Source organism: Leucopleurus acutus, assembly GCF_964270905.1.
Source record: "Leucopleurus acutus genome assembly, chromosome: 16".
In the NCBI taxonomy this organism is placed as follows: domain Eukaryota; kingdom Metazoa; phylum Chordata; class Mammalia; order Artiodactyla; family Delphinidae; genus Leucopleurus; species Leucopleurus acutus.
Window position 1 is genome coordinate 5973024 of NC_139158.1, and position 23759 is coordinate 5996782.

A 23759-nucleotide genomic window follows, 5' to 3' on the forward strand; every position below is an offset into this window, starting at 1 on the left:
AGGCTTAGGGATACGCAGGTGGACAGAACAGAAAGAGTCCCTAGCTCCCTACAGCTTGCTTTGTAGCCATTGGTGTTACCAGGATTGTAATACTGCCTTCAAACCTGCCAGAACCATTAGCTTTGGCCTCCTGCACCACTGAGATGTGCTGTGTGGAGATAAATTGACTTATGGGAACTCTCAGGCTTTGTCACAGAATCACTGAATACCTGAGCTGGAGAGAACCTTGGAGACCAGCTCCTTCCCCCACCCCACCTTTGATGGGTGGGAAACTTAAGAAAGCCTGGAGAAGACATAGAGGTGACATGCCCAATTTCACAGAACTAGGCAGGACAGGGCAGGCCTCAGGCCCCTCGTCATGGGATCAGGGAAGTCACGTGACTTGTATCTGACACAGCTACCCCTGGGCAGACAGACTGATCTTGCTGTTGTTCAAGGGTTGCATGGGGCACCTCAGGTCCAGGTAAAGGCCTGGGGCTGCTGCGGATTGCTTTGCTCCTCGGTGCCAGGCAGGCTCTGGCGGCAGGGGCAGAACAGAGAACAGAATGACTCCGCCTGTACACTGTGTCCCCATCCCCGGCTTTGGCTCACGTGGGCCTTCCCCACCAGCCACATGCTTGCCTCACTGCTCCTCAAAGACCAAACCTCAACCACAATTAATCTGGAAATATCAAGCCCAACGTCTCTACCCTACGATTGGTGGGGAGAGGGCAGAGGGAAGAAGCATCCCTTTCCGTCCTTTCCCTGTCAGTATCCAAGCATCCACATCTTTATATTCATCTGGGGGCTCTAATCCCTGCCCCCACGTGTAGAATCAGAGATTCCCAGCGCTGAAAGGACTTGGGGTCCTGCACTCCCACTGGACAGGAGACGAGACCACGTTCCCCCAAAGGAGAGTGACTTAACCAAGGTGCCCTAGCACATCCAAAGCAGGTTGAGGCCAGGTGTGGGTCTCCTGGTTCCTTCTATACTTCCAGAAGTTTCTATCACGTCCTATTAGAAGCCTATAAAAATATGGTGCATTATAAAACTCACTGATAAAGCGATCACCCATAAGCCCACTTAAAAACCCAGAACTTCATCTTTACATCTCTTTCCTCTCCTTCCTCCCCACCCCAAGGAGTAACCTTTGTCCTGAATGTTAACTGTACCCTTGCCTTTTCAAAAACAGTTTTATCGCATATGCACATGGCCCAAGGTTTGCCTGGTTTTGAGCTTCATGAAAGTTATCATACTTGATATCTTATCTGACATGCTTTTGTCACTTAATCATGTTTCTAAGATTCATCCTTGTTGGCTGGTATGTGACGTTTGTTCATGGTCACAGCCATATCATAGGACTTCCGATGGCCATGCCACACCTGTCCCGTCTCCTGTCCTTGGAAATTGGATTGCTCCTTCTTTTCTCAGTTACCAACAATGCTGCTATCAACATCCTCACACATGGCCCTATGCAAGAATTTCTCTAGAACAAAGTTTTCAACTTTGGCTGTACATGAGAATCATCCAGACTGAGGGTGGGGGCAGAGAGGTTGGAACACTGATGCCTGAGCTCCCCACCCCAGAAACTGTTTGAAGTCACCTGTGCCCAGGCAACGGCATCTTTCCAAAGCCCTCCAGGTGGGGGTGATGTGGAGTCAGGGTTGAGATACACACTGAGGGAGTGACAACCAATTTCCAAAACTGTACTTACTCACCACCCACCCCCTCGTTGATTCACATACTTGCCAACACTTGTTTTATCCGAAGTCTTCAGTGTTGCAGGTTGCGGGGGAGGGGGAGTGGTATCTTGTGACCATTTAATTCCCATTGCCCTGAGGTTGGGTGTTTCTGGCCCTTTCTAACATGCATTGCGAAGCTGTTCTTCTTTTCCTGGGGACGAGTCCCACTCACAGAACAGAGCCGGATGCCTGAAATTGTGCACCACTGGGAAAACTCTGTCCCCCTTCTAGAAAGTCAACTCCCCCTGCTGAACCACTATCCCCTCTTCCCACTCCCATATCCTGTGGGACCATGACTGTCCCAAGGCTGCTTTGCATGGTGGTAAAAAGGAAGGCCCGTTGGTACCCTGCTGCCAGGCAGTCACCATAGGTAACAGTGAAGATCCAAACGATCTATCACATTTTACTCAGAGCTTCACAGTTTGCAGAAGTACTTTCCCTGTTATCTCATTTAATTTTTATAGCAACCCTCTAAGGGAGGGATCAACAACCCCATTTCACAGATGAGGCACTGAGGCCCTAAGATGTGAGGAGGCATGTCCAAGGTGACCCAGCTAGTAACTGCAAGGCCAGGACTAGAGCCCACGGGAGTGTCCAAGAGCGAGAGGAAACAGATGCCGAGGCTGGCACGCCCTGCCGTGCAGATGTCCAGGCCAGGGCCAGCTGTTTCCCAGGGTCTCTGAACTCTGAAGGACCCGTCGGAACTTCTTGTTCTTTCATTGTGAACTCCCCGCTAAGCAGCTGCTCTGGTGACAGAGGGGCTATTCTCAGATCCATGTGTCTTTCCCCCAGGTGTTCTTCCGAGCAGGCGTCCTGGCCAAGCTCGAGGACATGCGGGACGAGCGTCTGGCCAAGATCCTGACGATGCTTCAGTGTCGGCTCCGGGGTTTCCTCATGAGGGTTGAGTTCAAGAAGATGCTGGAACGAAGGTAGCGCCAGTGGGGCAGGCCTACTGAAGCCACACCATCCACATGGAATGACCACTCCACACACACAGTGCTCAGCTCCACCAGTGACACTGGGCAGTGAGATAGGGAGGGTGCCAATGTCTTTGTTGTCCCAAAGAACCCTCTTTGGGGCCTGTGTTGGTTTCCTGGGGCTGCCATTAGCAAAGTACCACAAACCAGGTGCCTTAAAATAGAAATTTATTTTCCCATGATTCTGGAGGCCAGGAGTCTGAAATTAAGGTGCTGGCAGGCAAGCTCCCTCCACAGCCTCGAGAGGAGAAGCCTGTCTTGTCTCTTCCAGTCCTGGTAGCCCCAGGCACTCCTTGGCTTGTGGCTGCATCTCTCCAATCTCTGCCTCTGTCCTCAAAAGGTCTTCTTCTGTGTCTGTCTTCACATGGTCTTCCTTTTTTTTATAAGGACACCAGTCATCTTGGGTTAGGGGCCCCCCACTACTCCAATATGACCTCATCTTAAACTAAGTTAATTCCATCTGCAAAGACTCTTATTTCCAAATAAGATCACATTCACAGGTTCTGGGGGTTAGGACTTCAGCGTATCTTTTGGGAGGGGACACAATTCAACTCCTAACAGGGACCACCTAATATAAACCCTTCTCTTTACAGTCACTTTCACAGCCTTCCCCTTACTTGATCCATACGATGATGCTGTGAGAGGGATGTGGTAGGATCAGCACCCCCATTTTACAGATTGGAAACTGAGATCAGAGGGGTTAAGGTACTGGGCCAGGTCCATGCAGAAAGAGTCAGGATTAGAAGCCAGAAATCCTTGTCCCAAATCGCTGCCCTCAGAATTGTGTTTCTCAGCCATCTCCCTAAAATGGTAATTAGAAAATAGCTCTGGCTACCCTGGCTGCCCTGTGGTTGACTCTGGCTCTTGTGGTCATAGTATTAGTAATAGTAACAGTAATGAATAAATAATAACAGTAATGAAGTCCTGATATCCACCAACAGGGCCCCTGTGATCCCAGCCAAAGGCAGGGACACCAGTTAGGGGCTGAGTGGTGGGACTCAGTGCACAGAAGATCCTCAGTACATGACAGTTGAAGGAAGCTGTCAGGGACAAGGAGGGCTGATTCCAGAGACCGCAGACTGATGGGATTTGGAGACTAACAGATGATTTCCGGTGAGGGAGCAGAAGGAGGGAAATGCAGGAAGAAATGAGCTCAACCCTGAGCTGTCTGGGAGGAGCTGCTTCCATCGGGGAGGCCAGTCCCCTGTCCCCTCCCCTGCCCCCCATGCCTTCATTTTAACCCATGCAATGCTGGATTCTTCCCTTTCTTTTTTTTTTTTGCAGAGTTGGCCTGAAGGTCATCCAGCGGAACACACGCAAGTTCCTGGAGCTGCGTTTCTGGGGCTGGTGGAAGCTCTACAACAAGGTGAGGACTGAGGGGCCGCAGTCCTGGGCGGAGGGGCCTCCTGGGGATGGGAGGCCGTGGGATGCTGCAGGGACAGTCTGAAAATGAGGGCACCTTGGAGGAAGAGTGTAGCCTCCTTCCAGGAGGGGGCTGAATCCTCCCTGAGAAAAACGATAGTGTGTCTTCCCACCTTTCAACTCATCCCTCAAAATAAAACCCACTTAGGATGCAGAGAGCCCCCTCCCCACAAAAGTGGGCTTGGTGCGCAGTGCCTCACCCTTGGGCATGTCGAAGCATCTCAGCTGCTTCAGTGAAGTCCTGGACTTTAGGAAATCATGGGATCCGACCTCTCCTTTCCCAGGCTGTTCTGAGGCAGCAGTGGGGGTGAGTGAGTCAGCCAGGAGGGGAGGCTGCAGGCGCCCAAGTAACCAGTCCACCCTCAGCAAATGCAGGAGGCCACGAACCAACCTACTGCATGAGGCTCCAGTGGCGCTGGGGCAATGGCGTCCCACCTGGGGTCCCTGTTACAAGGAAGCACAGCACTGGACCCGGGGGCAGGGCTGCCGCATTCAGGGGGCCGGAGGGCAGTGTTGTCTTGAGGGGCGGGGTGTTCAGGGCAGCTACGTGGAGGGTTGGCCCAGGCTCCAGGTCATCTTAGGGGGTGCTGAGCCCCCGACAACTCAAGCAGAAGCTTCTCTCCCCTCCCCATAGGGAAGAACTTTCTAACAATCCATGCTGACCACAAGTTGAAAGGGAGGGATAGTAAGTTCTGCATCCCCAGCGGTGCCCATGCACAGGCCGGCCCACTGGAGGGCCTGAGGCGGCAGAGGGATCTAAACAAAAATTTCTCAAATTTAGTCAGTATGGCATTTTCCCCACCTGTTCTATGACTGACCTTCTTTCTTTACATCAACTCACTGTTTTATTTCCAAATTTTTATTTTAAAAGGAAACTTCACATCCTTACCTGTCTCATCCTAAGCAAACGTTATGCATAAAACTGTGGATTTCAAGAGTTCTTTTCATTTTTAAAAATTATTATTTTTCAAAATCATGTATTAAACTATTACTTTTCAAAATTATTTTTAAAGTAACCATGTAACAATGAAAATCAAAAGGTTTCCGTGCAAAGGTTGAATCCATCTCACCTGCCCCCTCAGTGTATGTATTACCCTTTGGGAAGCCCCAGACCAACGGCCTTTAAGATTCCTTCCAAGCCAGACATAAGTGACCACAGACGACAAGGAGACAGAGCCTAGAAACTTCTCTGCTCTTTACCAGAAAGTAAAACTTCACCAATTAAACATAGCAGAGCAAGATCCTGTTCCAATAAGTGAAAACATAAAATTAAGTTAAAATCCTTTACTCTTAGCGTGTTAAGTGAGCTCTAACCTTATTTAACTAAGTCAGATAAGCTGAATCAATGGAAAAAAACAACACCTTGGGGGAGGCTTTCACTGGATAAAAAGTGTAACACAGTTGCAAGTGATACTTACTATCACCTTTTTTTTCTTTTTTTTTTTTTTTGCGGTTCGTGGGCCTCTCACTGTTGTGGCCTCTCCCGTTGCGGAGCACAGGCTCCGGACGCGCAGGCTCAGCGGCCATGGCTCACGGGCCCAGCCACTCCACGGCATGCGGGATCCTCCTGGACCGGGGCACGAACCCGTGTCCCCTGCATCGGCAGGCGGACTCTCAACCACTGCGCCACCAGGGAAGCCCACTATCAACTTTTTATGCAAATTTTGCACTGCAATATCCCAGATCCCCACAGACCAGGCTGGCGATGACAGGTTTATCTGTCATCTTCAAAGAGAGGCCATTCCTTCTCCCAAATCCATGGTGTTTGCACTCCCGAATAATGTATCCATAGATCAGGAAATATCCCGAGGGCCTGTCCTGCCTGCTCTGCTTGGTGCTGTAGAGACACCGAGGGCAGGAGGGAGATGGGGAGGGGCAGAGGGCAGGGCTCGTGGTCTAGCAGGGCAGAGGACCCAATGGACCCAGGCACTCTTGTAGGCTGAGAAGTGCCAAATGCACAGAGAGGTCCAGACAGGTGCTGTGGGTGCAGAAGAGGAGCGACTATTCCTGGCTGAAGGCAAAGCAGCCCACACCTAGTCCCCTGGCAAAGCCCATCTCCCTAACACTCTGCAGTGTTGTTTGCCACCCAGGTCAAGCCACTCCTGAATGTGGCTCGGCAAGAGGAGGAGATGAAGGCCAAGGAGGAGGAGCTGAGGAACGCCACGGCCAAGACGCAGGAGCTGCTAGACAAGATCAAGGATCTGGAGGAGAAGATGGCCACGCTCAGCCAGGAGAAGAATGACCTCACCATCCAGCTGCAGGCAGTATGTGTGGGGCCCTGGGGGCAGCAGCAGGAGCTGGGGGCCTTGGCAAGAGTCAGACCCACAGAAGGAGGGAGAGTGGCGTTCTAAGAAGCTGTGTCCTTCCAGACGCTGGGGAATTCCCAGCCTTCTCTTTCTTTCATTGCCATGTCATCCTGGACCCAACTACCAAAAAGTCTCCATCAAATTCCTGTTCGCCCACAGCAACAGGCTGAGCACACACACATACAGTACATGCTGGGCCTGGGGGATCGTCCAGACATGGGGGCCACGAGATGGTGGGAGGAGCACCTCTGGGGTAAGCCTGGCTCCCTGGGGACCTAGGGAACTTGCCCTCTTTTCTCTGCTTCCTTTTCCTCGCCCATCAAGTGCAAACACAGAGGGGAGAACATATGACCTAGTTTCTGTGGGGAGCCTGACTCCCAGTACGATGAGCAGGTTCACTGCCATGACCCTTCTGGTTTACAAGGGTCCTTCCTTCTCTGATTCGAGCTTCACAACCACCTCATAAGACGCCCGATTTTCATGTGTATCTTCAGGGTAGGAAACTCCACTTGACCGACCTCTAGAGATTTGATCAAGGTCGCAAGCTGGTCAGTAGAAGACCCACAACTGGGAGAGGTCCAGTCCCATCTTGGTCATTCCTGCTCTGTCACAGCCATGTCTCCTCACCGAGAGCGTGTCAGCACTTGCATTAGCTATCCATTTTCCCCAAGCTGTCTCTGACATCTTTTCTCCCATCCTTTCCACCCCCCTGACAAGTTCCTCAGGCTAGGACCCTCATTTTATGTTTGGGGAGGCTGAGGCTGAGCGTGAATACAAGGATAAAAGAATCTTCCGTTTACAGAAGCGCCACCATGTGCTCCATCCCTTTATGCCTCACGATGACCATTTCCCTTATTTTGCAGAGAATTGAATTTCAGTAAATTTATGCCACGAACCAAAAGTCATCTAGCTGGTCTGGTCTTCTGACTCCATGGGCAGTTGTTGTCTTACACCACTGACCCCATCTCAGGGAGACCCCAGGGGACACCCCGCTTGTCCCTCCTCTGACACTTACTGCCTGTGTGACTTTTGACAACTCCACCCCCTCTGCATATCGGTTCCCTCATCTCTGAACGCTAGCTTATAGATGACACCTGTCTGGCTTGCTTCTCAGTGTTGTTTTAAGGAGAAACCAGGGACGGGAAATGGTTTGTTAACACGGAAGTGCTAAATCAACGCTGGGAGTTATTTGGGTGGACGTGCCCCTCCACGTTGGCAGATGCAAGCACAGGCCCACATGGGATCAGTGGATGAGACGGCAGAGCCTGAACGGACAGAGGCGTCCTGCCTGAGTGGCCCGGGCTTCTCCTAGGCCACTGCTAATGCCTTAAGGTGAATCTGATCACCTGGGATCTCATTAAAAAGCAGATTCAGATGAACAGGTCACAGGTGGGGACTGAGATTTTGCATGCTAACCGGCTCACAGGTGATGCTGCTGCTGCTGGTCTGGGGACCACACTCCTGGACGAGGCTTCATCACCAAGAAGCTCAGAGATAGCCAGCCCCTGTCCAGCCCCCAGGACACGTTTGTTGGGGGCCCATCAGCCCGAGGCCTATCCGTCAGCACGTTCCCCTGCAGGTGCCCGGCCCCTGCCCTTGACCAATACTCTCTTTCTTCCACCAGGAGCAAGAGAACCTGATAGATGCGGAGGAGCGCCTGACCCAGATGATGAAGACCAAGATGGAGCTGGAGAGCCAGATCTCTGACATGCGGGAGAGGCTGGAGGAGGAGGAGGGCACATCGGCCTCGCTGAGCGCCACCAAGCGCAAGCTGGAGGGGGAGCTCAGTGACCTCAAGCGGGACCTGGAGGGCCTGGAGACCACGCTGGCCAAGACGGAGAAGGAGAAGCAGGTGGGGAGGCCCCTGGGCCAGACCCTGCTCCTCCCAGGGCCAGGGAACCCCCAGCCCGCTGCCCTGCAGGGGCCACACCCAGAGCCCATATAGCAATGCTGCCCGGGACCCGAGCCACCAGCCACATGCAGCTATTTTAACTTAATTCATTACAATTTCAAATGTCGTTCCTCGGTCAACCTGGCCGCGTATGGAAGGCTCAGTAGCCGCTCGCAGCAAGTGCTACGATGTCGGATAGAGCAGACAGAGCACACGTACATTGTTTGGACAGAGCAGCTGACTCAGGAGGCTGAGAGCTGTTCCCCTCGTGGGGACGCCCAGGCCTGGCTGGTTCTCCTCGTGCCTGGGATTCCTGGGCGTCTGCCTGGCCTTCTGCCCACTCAGCCTCAGCATCCCTGGGGCCCCTCACAGAACATCCTTCTGCAGCACCATGTCCACCCCTCCCCCTTCCCAGAGGAAGCAACCATATTGTAAGGTGGGGTCACCTTTAGCTGCTGGATTTCTGCCCAAACAAGCAGCTGCTGCCCTTCCAAGTGGCTCCCTGACTCCTGGTACCGTCTGGCTCGCCCTTGGTCCCAGGCCTCCTTCCTATCTCACAGTGGGTGGGGTCCCCGAGCAGGGGGAGGTGGATGCTGCCTAAGCCGGAGCGTCTGCAGCTTTGATGTGCACTCAAACCACAGGGACCTCAATAAGACGCAGGCTCTGGGCCAGCAGGTCCTGCAGGGCCCAGGGGCTATATTTCCAACACAGTCCCCGGCGAAGGCACGGCTGCTGTCCAAGGACCAGGCTCTGAGTAGCCAAGGCCTGACGGTGTTCTCTCTGTCCCCTCACCCCCAAGATTCTAACTTGGTTGGCTGGGCTGTGCCCTGGGCATTGGTGTCTCTTAGGCTCCCAGGTGGCTCTGGGGAACAGCCAAGCTGAGAACCCTCTCTCGGGGCAAGTACTCTCCTCCCCTTCTCCCCCTGAGGGTGTTCCCAGCCTTAAAGTCCAGCCTCTCCCCTGCCACCCCATCTCCAGGCCCTGGATCACAAGGTCCGCACCCTGACTGGGGACCTCTCGCTTCGAGAAGACTCTATCGCCAAGCTCCAGAAGGAGAAGAGGGCCCTGGAGGAGCTGCAGCAGGTAGGCACCGGCCACTTCTCCTCTTGGCGGAGCAAATGGAGCTCGGAGACGGGAGACCCTCATTCGAATCCCGGCTTTGTCGCCCATCAGCTGGGGCCCTTGGGGAAGTCACAGTGTCTCCCTACATCACAATGCCCTCATCAGTGAAGTGGACACAGTCACTTGCTACCTTCCTTCCAGGTTTGTTGTTAAGTGGGGTGAACATATCATTTAACACCCAAACTAGGACAGGTTTCAGAGTGAAAGGGGTCAGCAGGCATGCGTCAGAATGGTCCAGGCACACTGGGAGGGATGCTCCCAGAGTCATAAGGATGAAGTGGGCGTATGGAAGCGCGCTGTGAGCTCTAAAGCACCAGGGAACCCTGATTCGTTGCGGCAACAACAGGCCTGAGTTCCTGAGGTCATGGGGAGCCCACCCGACTGTTTCAGTTGCTCCTGAGTGTGGAGCCAACTCTGACCACCCACCAGTGCTGACCATGGCGTGGAGCACCTCCTAGCCTAGACACAGGTGCCAGGAGCAAATTGAAGCCCAGAACTAGACAGTGGACCCTCATCCCTGTGTTTGCTGACATCATGAATCTACAATATGTCCCCCGAGCACATTTCTCTGTCGCCTCTGGAAACATCTCCCCTTAGACTGTGACTCTCCATCGTATCAAACCCAGAACCCCCTGTTATAGCAAATATGCTCAGTTCTCATTATTCGGGGTAGCGATGTTCTATAGAGTCATTGAATTAGCAAATACTGAACCTTTGCTCTCGGGGAAATACAGGGTTATCTTCCTGCAAGCCTCTAGTCACAGCGTTTTCGTCAACCCATCAATACATCATACATATGATGGTGATCAATACATTATCTTGTTTTATGTGTATTTCTGTTGAAAAACACCTTATTTAGTACATATTGTTTTTTTGGGTTTTGGGGGTTTTTTGTGTTTTTTTTTTTTTTTTTTTTTCGGTACGCGGGCCTCTCACTGCTGTGGCCTCTCCCGTTGCGGAGCACAGGCTCTGGACGCGCAGGCCCAGCGGCCATGGCTTACAGGCCCAGCCACTCCGAGGCATGTGGGATCTTCCTGGACCGGGGCACGAACCTGTGTCCCTTGTATCGGCAGGCGGACTCTCAACCACTGCGCCACCAGGGAAGCCCCAGTACATATTGTTGATACATTGAACTCATGGTCAACAGCCCCTGTATCTCAGGCCTGAATGAAGCTCATCCAACACATAGATTTTCTCTGCAAGGCACATCACAGCCTTCTTGCGTCAGGAATGCCAGACAGCACTGCAGAACCGTGCTTCGCGCCACTGTAAGCAGTGAAATCACCAACAAAGAGCACTGACATGTAGAAAACGTGGCACTACATAGACTGGGAAAAGCACACGTGTTTGCAGTCTGAGACGAACCAAGGAGACAGAGCATCATTTATCCGACCTCAGCTGGGAACATGCCCCGCTTTGCATGTCCACGAATGACCACGAAAGCACCATAAGTATTGATTTGGGGATTACAAATAAATTTTAGCGAGTAGGTAAACCGGCAAATAGATAATTCACGGATAATGAGGATCAACTGTATTTTGGAACGCCCTCTTACTATCCTGAATTGAAAATTATAATAATGTAACTAATATATAACTTCAGAAAAATCAATAGAGTGCCCTTCCATATAAAAGGAGAAATGAATGAAAGTAATTTATAATAAATAATGGGGCTGTCAAAGTGTAAAAGCTCAGGCAGATCTAGGAGGGCTGCCTGCCCAAGCCCGTCTTTGAAGGCTGTAGACGGGCACCCGAGGGTGTGTTGGTGACTCAGGTAGCCAAGTGCGGTTGCTACCAGTGATGCAATTTTACAAAACAGTCAATAATTCTCAGGGAGATTTTAACAACAAGAAGTAAATCTTCTCTTAGTTTCCATGGTAGATCATTCTTTAAAATTGTAGTGTATACTAAATGAAAAAAATGTTGAGTTATGTGCGAAGAGGTACTAGGTTCTAGGTTCAGAAAAGTATAAATAGTTGTTTACTTACGTGAATGGCTGAATGGGACAGCAAGTGTGTGAAATGCAGAATTATTCTTCATGGCACCCATTATCCAGAGCAAGGCCAGATGTCCAGCGTCCCTGGAAGCACCCACAAAGTACCAGTGAGGCCCCCAAGCATTGTGACAACCAAAAGCACCGCACCCCCCGAATTTCCTATATGCCCCGTGGAGAACCAGAGCCCCCAACAGACCCCTAGGGGCCCACCTGTGGCTGACGGGTGATCAGTGTGCCGTGGCCTCACCCACCACCCAGGAGCAGGTGCTCTGTAACTGATCACTGACATCATCAACTCAGCTCGGAAGTGATGGCAGAGAACCAGATCTGTTCAGCTGCTCCCGCCTGCCTCACAGGACACACACGTGTATCTTTCCTTCCAGAAAACCCTTGATGACCTGCAAGCCGAGGAGGACAAGGTGAACCATCTGACCAAGAACAACAGCAAGCTTAGCACCCAGATCCATGAGGTAATGCCCCGTCGTTGGGTCTGATTCTATAGCTCGACGGTCAGGTCTGTCCCAGGTCACAGGGACCTCAGACACATTTTGGGAAACTGGGAAGTGAGGCCCTTTCTGATGCCACAGCTAAGGAACCAGGCCCAGTCTGGTTCTTTATTGCATTCTGGCCTCAGACAACCCTCCCCCACCCCACACACACCCTACTTTCTTTTGTATTTTTTGTCTCCGCAGCTGGAGGATAACTGGGAACAGGAAAAGAAAATCCGGGCGGAAGTGGAAAAAGCTCGCCGGAAAGCTGAGAGTGACTTGAAGATGACCATTGACAATCTCAATGAGATGGAGCGGTCCAAGCTAGATCTCGAGGAGGTGGTGAAAAAGTACGCAGTCTTTCATTTTGCCCGTAGCGGTGTTAGCGATATCTAGCACTTCCTGGATGGCACCCGGCGCCAGGCACTCCGCTGAGGGCTTCATGTGTATCAGTGCATGTCCCCTGAACCTGCTCTGTACCAGGCACTGTGCTCAGCTCGGAGGATTAGGGAGGGAGGGGCAGGTGCTTCCCTGTTCTCAGGGAGTTCCCAGCCTCACACAGGGCCTGCTGGGCGCTGGAAAGGACACAGGTACTAAGCAATGCACCCACCCCAGAGGTCAGGGAGTCTTTGCAGAAACCTGAAAATTGGGCTCTCAAAGATCACAAGGAGTTGAGGGGATATGTTAGCAATATCACCCTGGTAATAACATGGAGCACATGTGGGGTGGAGAAAGCAGGAAGACAACTACTGCAATAGTCCAAGCATAAACCGGAACTGAGTAAGAGGCTGAAGGGATGGAGATAAGGAGGCAGGTAAGGAAAGCTTCTAGGGGGCAGAATTTGGACAATGCATCTTTTTAAAAAATATTTATTTATTTATTTATTTAATTATATGGTTGCGCCGGGTCTTAGTTGTGACAGGTGGGCTCCTTAGTTGTGGCACATGGTCTCCTTAGTTGTGGTATGCAAACTCTTAGTTGCAGCATGCATGTGGGATCTAGTTCCCCCAGCAGGGATCAAACCCAGGCCGCCTGCATTAGAAGCACAGAGTCTCATCCACTGTGCCACCAGGGAAGTCCCCTGGACAACGCATCTTTGAAGTACATTTTGCTAGGGCAATTCTAAAGCACCACAGGCTGCCAAGAGGGCGTGTGCAGCTAAATCTGCACCTCAGCACATTTCTTGGGAGGCACACCCAGAAGGTGCGGGTGACCCTGCCCATCCTCCCCACCTGCCTGGTCTCTGGCATCTTACCTCTCACACGTGGCTCCTGACACGTGGAACTCACATCAGGAGACAGCCTTTTGCAGAAAGATTTTGGAGGAACGTTTTCCCTAAAAAGGCCAAGCATCTGTGTGATTCTGGAGCCCCTAGACTGTAAGCTGCACCAGAGCAGTGACTTCTGTCCGTTTTGTTCACTAATGTGTCCCTGGAACCCCAGACAATGTCTGGCACCAGGAGGGACTCAATAAATTGAAGGCAAATTAATAAATGCACAAGTGAATGAATGAGTGAGTGAAAAACCAGTGGAGCAAATCCTGGGGCTCTGTAGGGCGACTCACCTGTAGGGTGAGAAGGCCAGGGGTCAGGGCTGAGTGGGTCTCAGCAGGGTCAAGGTCTCCCCCAGCAGCCCCAGCTCCATTCCCGTGCCAGCTTGCTGGTCTAGCCTCAGAGCTTTTCCTCAGGAGGTCAAACCTTCTCTTGCAGGAGAGATATGGAAATCAATTCTGTCAACTCTAAATATGAGGATGAGCAGTCTCTGAATTCCACGCTGCAGCGGAAACTAAAGGAACACCAGGTCTGTCTGTGCGGGATGGAGGAGACCCAGATCCTCTTTGGAAAGGCACTGGCCTGCACCTTTGCTCACATCAGCGGATCTGCTGCTGCCACAGAGTCCTCAGAGACTGACTGATGTCCACCTCATGCTGGGATAAATTCCAAGTCCCCACAGTGGCCACAGGGCCCTCCACAATAGCCCCTGCTCCCTCCCTGGCTTGTCACCCACCGTTCCCCCACCATTCCGTTCAGCCCCTCTGGCCCCTTGCGGGGTCTCACACACCCCAGCCTCCCTCCTGCCTCAGGACCATTGCACACACTCTCTGTGGCCCGCTTCCCTCTGCTTTTGACAGCGTCCCGCATACACTTAGCTGCCTTCCATCATTTTCATTCTAAAAGGCCAGTGGGTGGGTCTCTAACTTCACCCAGGAGAGATACATGCCCCGCTCTGTCTGCCTTTTTGCCTGCTAGGCCCGAATCGAGGAGCTGGAGGAAGAGCTGGAGGCTGAGAGGGCAATGAGAGCCAAGGTAAGTGAGATGCGTCTACGCTTCCTCCCTCCTTTCCTGAGGCAAAGGACCCAGTGAAGCCACAATCCAACAACGAGCAGAAACTCCTGTTGAGAAACCAGTAGGGAGGAGGATGGGGTTCCGGTGGGAAAGGACTTGTTTCTTGAGCACCTACTGTGTGCCAGGCACTGTGCTACACGTGCCCATCAATGACGACGTAAGAGGCACAGATGCTCTTTGTTGTGCAGTCCAAGGAGAGTGGGCAATGTTAGCCTGGGGACTGGAAGACTGCATTCAACAGGCTGAGGCGGGGAGGAGTTTCTAGGCAAAGGGAATCAAATAGCACTTATGTGCACAGGTACAAAGGTGTGAAAGGAAGAGCCAGGAGTGGAGGAAGGCTTGAGGGCAGGGATCCTGTAGGGAGATGGATCGTAACACACCTAACCCCAGCTTCAGCCCAGCTGGGCTGGGTGGCAGGATGGGCACGAAGGCCCCCCCAGTGCAGGGAAGAGGACAGACAGCATCCTCTGCTGAGTGTGTGGGGGGGTGACGGGCAGAGTGCAGAGCTCCCCAAGCGCAGGCCCCTGGCCTCACAGACGCCACGTGGTGATCACAGTCCTTACCAGAGAAACAGGGGTTCTTGGACGGCCAAGGTCAGTGTCATCCCATCTCCCCCCAGGTGGAGAAACAACGCAGTGACCTGTCCCGAGACCTCGAAGACCTCAGTGACAGGCTGGAAGAGGCTGGGGGAGCCACATCTGCTCAGGTACCATCCTCGGGGTGTCCAGGAACCCCGATTCCTGCCTGCGTGCCTGCATGGAGAAACAAATGCTGGACGATGAGCAGGGGGATAAGGACCAGTTAGTTCCTGCTAAATTCCCGGGGCTCCCTTGAGGAGAAACCAATCAATGATAAAGAATAGGCAAGAGGGGGCTGGTTCAGTCCACTTTCTTCTGGGGCTCCTCGGTTCAGTGGATGCAGGTGGGATTTGGACTGAATGCCCCAGGGAGGCCAGCACCGGCCAGCCCGCAAGCCCTTCTTCTGCTCCGCCCCAGATCGAGCAGAACCGCAAGCGGGAGGCCGAGCTGCTGAAGCTGCGGCGGGAGCTGGAGGAGGTGGCCCTGCAGAGCGAGGCAGCGGCCTCCACACTGCGCAAGAAGCACACAGACTCCATGGCCGAGCTGACCGAGCACGTGGAGAACCTGCAGAGGGTCAAGTCCAAGCTGGAGAAGGACAAGCAGGTCATGAAGGCCGAGATCGACGACCTCAACGCCAGCGTGGAGACCATACAGAAGTCCAAGGTGAGGGGGGACACCCCGCAGAGCCTTCACGAATAATATCCCCCGAGTCCCCCAACAGGCCCGAGGTCCATTCTAGATGCTGTGAAGGGAACCAAGATGGACCCGTCACAGACCCCACTGGCTGTGTGTATAACCTCGGCCAAGGTGCACAACCTAACCGTGCCTCGGTTTCCCCATCTGTAAAATGGAGAATAATGATAATCCCCACCTCATAGTGCTGTTGTTAGGGCTACGACAGTTCCTGGCACGTAAGAAAAGCTCAATAAATGTGAGCTATTAGGATCATCATGACATTAGTATGACTATATCCTCCAGGAGCTGGAGACTTAGTAGGAGAAACAATCATCGCCACAATGAAAAAGTGATATGTGGCAAGAAAGAAAATTAAGTACAATTAAAGTAAAATTAAGCCACTCAACATGCATTTATCCAGCCCCTGCCACAGGAAGAGTCTTCTTGTGACACAAGGGAAGTGGCAGGTGGTGCTCCAAAGGTGAGCAGGGATGATGCTTTGGGGGTCCAGGTCCCAGCCAACTAGTGTCTCCAAACTTCAGACACTCACGAGGCATCTTCGTAGTTCCTGTTTTATCTGCAGACGCCTGCTCTAATGCTGGTATTTTTCCTTAAATTAACTGGCTCCCGGCATTTTCCTATCGAGTGAGGTCAGCAGGGGCCCGGGAGTGAGGGGCTGTGTGCCAACCCAAAGGCTCTGGGCTTACGTTGATAGAAAATGGTGAGCCACTGGAGGTTTCTGAGACAGGGATGTTCTAGAAGGATGAGGTAGGTGGCCTGGGAGGCTGCACTAGGGCAGCGCAGCTGGGAAGCAGGGAGGGCCTGGCCTGGCCCTCCCCATTTCCCCACTGGGTTCGTTCTCCCTGAGCAGATGAATGCCGAGGCCCACGTTCGAAAGCTGGAAGATAACTTATCAGAGGCCAATGCCAAGGTGGCTGAGCTGGAGCGGAACCAGGTGGAAATCAACGCCATCAGGACCCGCCTCCAAGGTGAGCTCTCCCCTCCCCACAGCTTCCTAAGGAACAGCGCATGGAAAGGAGTGGGGATCCTCAAGGAAACTGAAAGAGTACCTGGGTGCCCTCCCAGAGCTTCCTTGACCTTGGAAAATCCACATCCCCTGTGACGAGACGAGAAGATTTTCTTCCTCCCACTGAGTGCTCCAAGTAACATCTTTACAGTGTAAAACAGGGAACACTGTCCAAAACATTTTCCTATCAGTTCTCTCAGCCACCCCGTGAGATCAGCAGGAGGAGCAGTAATACCGACAAAACACAATTTTCAAACATTTTCAAACATGACCTGCCTACTAACGTAAAGCGGACACGTGTCACTAATGAGGGAACCAGAAAAATGGGAAAACTGCCTTTGAAAAGCACCTGAGGGGGCCGAGATTTACACAGCCAGTCAGGAAAGGAATGTTTCAGTAACTCTGCTGAGTTAGATGCAAAACGGTTCATGTCCTATGCGGCAATAATACTGCAACCTCTAGGTTTGATTTGGGGTTTTTTCTACCAGAAGAAATTCTCTGCATCTCTAGGTCAAAAATAATTTGCAACTCATCAATATGCAAGTTAACGTCTGACTTCACAGAGTCTGGGCTCTAAAGAGGGGTCAACAGTTAAGTCAAGCAAAGGTGCATTTCCTTCGAGAAGTTAACGCTCCTGAGGTGCACCAGTTAGACAACACTCTCGTTTGACACCAGAGAACCTCCTTTGGCCTTACTTTCCACATTCTGAATACTTTTTAAAATCAGTATCCCCATTTGATGGATAAGAAGAGTGAAACTCAGTGAGGTGAAGTGACTTGCCCATGGTCACAAAACCGAAGATACAGGGCAGAACTGGGAACCCTTGCTGGTTCTCTGGCTCATGCACCTTCTCCTGGCCTCTGGCTCCGGAGAGCAGTCTACAAATGACAGGAGTGTAGGTTCTGGGACCGTGACAAATGCATTTTTTTTCAAAGTAAACACTCTCCGCCCGACTGTTTTCTCCAAACTTCTTTGCTGTATCTCCTGCCAGGGGCTTCGCTATCTGAAGCCGCTTATCCCATGCAAATCACCTGGATGGTGGCGATCCTTGGGCACTTGCTCCCCTCCTGGGCCCACTAGATTTGGGCAGCTGATGCGGTGGTCACCCTGCTCCCCATTCCAGCTCAGCTGGCCAAGCCACTATACTGATGGGCACTTTGGGAGCAAGGCTTAGGATCTGGCGGGGGAGCTAGTTCTCCACCCAACGCTTCTTCCGTTCCCTTCTCGCCCAGCTGAAAACAGTGAACTGAGCCGGGAATATGAAGAATCCCAGAGCCGGCTTAATCAGATCCTGAGGATAAAGACGTCCCTGACATCACAGGTGGACGATTACAAGAGGCAGCTGGATGAAGAGTCCAAGGTTGGTTTGGGGGTGAGGTAGGGGGTGACAGAGCTGCCTCCTTGAAGAAAGTCATATGTTATGAAGATGTAGAAGGAACATGAAAAATATTTGATTCCACTGCAAGTAAAAGAGTTAACAACAAAACCAGAGTACGCTATATGTGCGACTAAATGAAATTAACGGAATTACGTATCCTTGTGGATAGTAATTGGAAGAAATCAAGGAAAGTTAAACCCTGGTGGTTTGGGTTGTAGACTCCTGTGTCTCCCCCCACCGTCCCCCGCCCTGCCTTTACCCCGCTGTACTGTTGATCCAACGTCGTGTATCTCTAAGTGATGGCCCTGGGTGCCACAGAGCTGGGGGGCCCTGACAGGCTGGTCTGGTCACCGCAGTCCCGCAGCACGGCCGTGGTGAGTCTTGCCAACACCAAGCACGACCTGGACCTGCTGAAGGAGCAGCTGGAGGAGGAGCAGGGAGGCAAGTCGGAGCTGCAGCGCCTTGTGTCCAAACTCAACACCGAGGTGACCACCTGGAGGACCAAGTATGAGACGGACGCCATCCAGAGGACCGAGGAGCTGGAGGAGACCAAGTGAGCGTCACCCTGTGCCAGAAGGGCCGGGGAGGCCAGCGGGTTGGCGGGTGGGTGCGAGATGGGGGCCTGAGCACCACAGCCACAGCTGACGCCAGGGCCACACCCAGGAGAGGGCAGTTCAGGGGCTCCTCTTAAAGGGGGGACGAGTGTCAGGACAGGGAGCCCACTTCGTGCCCTCACCAGGTCACGCACTGCATGCCCCACTGCTTTCAGCTTCCCTCTTCAAGGGCTCTCTTACCTACATCTTCTGCCCAGAAATGCTCAGGCTCCCTGCAGGGAAGTCAGGATGGTGGGGGGGCGGGACCTGCCTCCAGGCAGGGCTTCTCTGCCTCTGAAGTGCTCAGGAAGCTTCCAGGGGCCTGGTGGGACTGGGGTGAGGCCCCTCGGTGATGCTGAGAGGACACGGGCCACACTCCGTGGCAGAGGTCCCCCCTCGGCCAGTTCCCCAGCTCTGTGGCGAATGCCCTCAAGTCCTTTGAACTTTCTTCCTTCACAAACTAGAGACACAAACGCTCTGCTTGACGGGCCTGAGGAAACAAGAGCGGACACACGAACGTGGCTCAGAGCTGCCCTCTTGCACAAGAGGCTGGCGTGGGTGCCCGTGGGCCAGGGCACCCAGGGAAGGCCTGCATGTGAGCCCCTGGTGCCAGGCGGGGAGGGAACCCCAGCCTGCCACTGGTGCCTTCCATCCACTGGCATTTGTGGTGACAGCATAAGCGCAGTGCCTTCCAGCTGACATCAATCTTTATCTGGCACTCTTTATTCGCTGAGCCCACACCTGCCTTCCTGCAGCTCCACCTCCTGCCCTCCAGCCCTTTTCTAATATTTTCTATTGAGAGCTATGGGGGCTGCCTGGTCCCACCCCAAGCTCTCACTCCGAGCTAAACCTCAATTTCAAACCCTCCCCTCTCTCTGTCTGGAACCTCTTCCCCAGACACCCACAGGGTCCTGGCCTTTGCACATGTGTCCCCTCCCTGCTTTATTTTCCCATAGTGCTTATGTCACTTTGTTGTGTTTTCTGCCCCCCCTCTAGAACAGAAGTTTTGAGGGCAGGGATCTTAGTCTGTTTTATTCACTGCTGTTTCCCTAATGCCTAGAATAGGACTTGGCACTGAGTAGAAACAATGAATATTTGTGGAATGGATGACTGGACACTGGTTGCTCTGTGCCAAACACCCCCGTTTTTATCTGCATCTTTTCCATTGTGACACCAGAGCTCAGCGCCATGCTGGGCTCCCCTGCCCGTGGGTGCCTATGTTTCCTTGATGGCCTCTCTTGCTCTCATCCACAGGAGAAAACTGGCCGCCAGGCTCCAGGAGGCAGAAGAGACGGCTGAAGCCGCCCAGGCCCGAGCCGCCTCCCTCGAGAAAAACAAACAGAGACTCCAGGCAGAAGTTGAGGACCTCACCATCGACTTGGAGAAGGTCAGAGGGCCAAATGCTCCAAGGCTGACCATTTGCTGGGTCCAACAGCCCACAGGAAGCTGGATGAGACTGTCACATGTTGGGTTAGCAAGAAGGAACAGGTGGCCCCAGAGGGTGGAGAACAGGGTTTGCAGTCAGGCCCACTGTTCACTGCTTGAACATGTGTCAACATGCTCATGATTCTGAGATCTTAACTCAACCAGCCACTATTTAAATAGGTCTGTGACAAGGATAAAACTCAGTCCCAGGAAGTCCAGGAACCTATTACCCCTGTTCCCCTTCCTCTTCTGCAAACCATGTCCCACACACTTTGTGTGGCTAAATATTCCCGTTTGCATCCCTAGTTCAGACTGATTTGCCAGTCTTTAGCAAAATTAAATAAGATTTCCACTGGCACACACCAACCCAGTCTTGGTCCAGATAAGGTCATAGCCATGTGAGAGGCTTTGGGGGGAAAAAGTCCTAAAACCCCAAGGTTTTTGCTCCCTCCAAATTAAGAAGTTAAGCAGAAAAAAAAAAAGAAGAAATTAAGCAGAAATTTACAACGTCTAATATTGTGCAGCAGCAGATACACAGTTGCGGGGAGTTATGAAAAAGATGGAAGGGCTGTGAGAATAATATCTAAGAATAATGAGCTTTGATGCACAAGAAAAATAATACCCACCCATCTCTGAGTTGGGCAATGATATATATTAGTATGTTATAGAGAAAAACATTATGGGGAGTTAGGTGAACGTCATAAATCTGGGAAGGCTGTTGTGGCCCAGATCCCTCCTTTTACACCTGAGAAAACCCTCACCTGGGAAGATAAGGTGGGCGGCCCAAGGTCACACGTCTAGTAGTAGATGTTTTGGAACCGAAACATAATTATTTCTGGACTCCCTATTCTGTGCTTGTGCCACAAATGTTGAATTCTATCCCCATTCAAAGAAGTCTGGGGTCACCAGAGTTACTGGAGAGGTAGAGGGAAGGAAGGGAGGGGGCAGAAGGAGGGGAAAGGCACAGGAAAGGCAGACCCCTGACACCATCCCCTCCTCACCCCAGGCCAACGCCGCAGCCGCAGCCCTGGACAAGAAGCAGCGGGTCTTTGACAAGATGCTGGCTGAGTGGCAGCAGAAGTGCGAGGAGCTGCAGGTGGAGGTGGACACCTCCCAGAAGGAGTGCCGCATGTACATGACCGAGAGCTTCAAGATCAAGACCGTCTACGAGGAGTGCCTGGAGCACCTGGAGTCGGTGAAGAAGGAGAACAAGACCCTGCAGGGTGAGTCTGGGGGCAGGTGGACGGGCCTGCAGGGATGAGGACACAGCCGGACCCCCCCCCCCTCATGGGTCTGAGCACCCAGCGCATAGTAGGTGCACAATCAGTGTTTGCTGACTGGCTGGCAAGCACTTGGTCAAAGCATGTGGGCATTCCGCAGTATAACTTCAGGCAGGTGAGTTACCTAGTTCTTCTGTGCCTCATCTGTAAAATGGGGAAATAATACTGCCTTCCGTGTAAGGCTGTTGCGATAATGAAGTAAGATAAAAATGTCTTAAGTCTTCGCTCGGTAGAGTAGCTAGTCAAATAAGGGCTCAGGAGATTTAGATATTGAGCCCTTCCATCTACCATATGTAAATAATATGTGTATGCATATGTGTTTCTTACATATAGGAGTCTCAGGCTGGAATTTCATTCTGTTGGATATTGCTTGAAAAGTGTTGGTTATCTACTCTTGCCACATGAAATTTGTATTATTTGTTTTTGTGGTTTTCCTAAACACAAACTCAGTGTTCAAGAGATGTCACTTTTTTCCATTTTTGAAGAACTGTTTTGGGGCCCCTGTTCTACTGAGCAGCAGAAATGAAAACTCAGCCAATGCAGGGTTTCCTCAATCTGGGCTGCCCCACCCTGCTTCCTCCCCAGGGTTGTATTTGAGTCCTGGTGGGGGCGGGGGGTTGATGTAGCATCACTGCAATGGAGGGTAGAAAAAGATGGTCCTTGATTGTCCCCAAAGCTGCCCAAGGTCCTATGAGTCACTCCCAGAGGAGCTCTCTGCTTACAGCAGATAATCTTGAGAGTCAACTGTTTGAGGCCTCTGCTTTCTTAATTTCAGAAGTGTAAGTACTGAAGGACTTGGGCATAAAGTAAATACAAGTTAAAGACTGGGGAGGAAGAGCTGAACCAGATATAGGTTGACTTGACTAGGAGAGGAAGGAAAAGAGGAGGGGGGGTTATGATCAGGTGCTGCTGAGGGTCCCTGCCTACCACCCCCTATCAGCTCCTGGTGCAGGTGAGAAAAGATAGAGGAATAATTGTGTCACATGCCATTACCCCGGGAAGCCGATAGTCCTCATGCTTCTTATTAACAAAATATTCTTCTCGTTAACAAGAATATTGCTTCTTGTTAACAAGAATATTCCTTTCTCAGAGGAGATAAAGGAACTGATTGATCAGTTGGGTGAGGGAGGACGGAGTATACATGAGCTGCAGAAAATGAAGAAAAAATTGGAGATTGAGAAGGAAGAACTCCAGGTGGCCCTGGAGGAAGCTGAGTCTTCCCTGGAGGTAACCATGTGGTCATCACATTGGGGGCTGGACCTTGGCCAGGGACCACACACCTGCTGGGCCAGGAAGACTGATGTTTATATTCCTGGCAGGTTGAAGAGAGCAAGGTGATTCGAATTCAGCTGGAACTGGCTCAGGTGAAAGCTGATATTGACCGGAGAATCCACGAGAAAGAAGAGGAATTTGAAGCTACGAGGTATGAGGCTGATGGGACAGGAGACTGAGTCTAGGTAGCATGATGGAGCAGAGTCCAGAAACCTGGGTCTCTGCCACATACCAGTCATGTGTGAGCTTGGGCAAATGAGGTGAGCCTCTCTGAACCTGTTTCCTCATCTGTGAAATGGGAATAATGATGGTACCTCATACTAATATGGCACTCTCTGGTGTGCACTTAGAAATATAGTACTTTAGTGATTCATCACAAAACCCCATGAGATAATAACCCAATTCAAAAATGGGTAGTGAAGCAAATCAGAAGGAGAAAGACAAATACCACATGATATCACTTACATGTGGAATCTGAAATATACAAATGAACTTATTTACGAAACAGAAACAGACTCAGAGACATAGATAACAGACTTGTGGTTGCCAAGGGGGAGGGGAGGTGGGGGAGAGATGGATTGAGAGTTTGATATTAGCAGATGCAAACATATAGAATGGATAAACAAGGTCCTACTGTATAGCACAGGGAACTATAGTCAATATCCTGTAATAAACCATAATGGAAAAGAACATGAAAAAGAATGTATATATATGTATTACTGAATCACTTTGCTGTACAGCAGAATTAACACAACACTGTAAATCAACTGTACTTCAATAAAATATTTTTTTTTTAAAAATTGGTAAAGGACTCAAATAGACATTTCTCCAAAGAAGATATACAAATGGCCAAAAAGTACATGGAAAGATTCTCAGTATCGTTAGTCATTAGGGAAATACAAATCAAAACTACAAGATACCACCTCTCTTCCATTAGGATAGCTACTATCCAAAACACAGAAAATAACAAGTGTTGGCAAGGATGTGGAGAAATTGGAACCCTTGTACACTGTTGGTGGGAATGTAATATAATGGTACAGCTGCTGTGGAAAACAGTATGGAGATTCCTCAAATTTTTTTAAATAGAATTACCATATGATCCAGCAATTCCACTTCTGAGTATATACCCAGAAGAATTAAAATCAGGGTCTCAAAGAGATATCTGTGAACCCAAGTTCATTGCAGCATTATTCATAATAGCAAAAATGGGAAGCAACCAAAATGCCCAGTGATGAATGGATACACAAAATGTGGTCCATCCATAC

General features: G+C 51.4%; 1 protein-coding gene across 1 annotated transcript in view; it reads left to right on the forward strand.

The window, feature by feature from the left end:
- Positions 1-23759, forward strand: part of MYH16 (myosin heavy chain 16) — a gene marked incomplete at its 5' end in the record, with an annotated part of 52596 nt that overhangs the window by 22034 nt on the left and 6803 nt on the right. The window contains 18 exons of the mRNA XM_082856830.1: positions 2514-2650; positions 3983-4064; positions 6211-6384; positions 8051-8278; positions 9296-9400; positions 11818-11904; positions 12127-12272; positions 13631-13721; positions 14171-14227; positions 14886-14972; positions 15262-15507; positions 16391-16508; positions 17779-17906; positions 18281-18477; positions 19772-19904; positions 20949-21165; positions 22313-22449; positions 22542-22645. Of these exons, the coding sequence (XP_082712956.1) occupies positions 2514-2650; positions 3983-4064; positions 6211-6384; positions 8051-8278; positions 9296-9400; positions 11818-11904; positions 12127-12272; positions 13631-13721; positions 14171-14227; positions 14886-14972; positions 15262-15507; positions 16391-16508; positions 17779-17906; positions 18281-18477; positions 19772-19904; positions 20949-21165; positions 22313-22449; positions 22542-22645 (2474 nt within the window). The remainder of the gene's footprint in view (positions 1-2513; positions 2651-3982; positions 4065-6210; positions 6385-8050; positions 8279-9295; positions 9401-11817; positions 11905-12126; positions 12273-13630; positions 13722-14170; positions 14228-14885; positions 14973-15261; positions 15508-16390; positions 16509-17778; positions 17907-18280; positions 18478-19771; positions 19905-20948; positions 21166-22312; positions 22450-22541; positions 22646-23759) is intronic.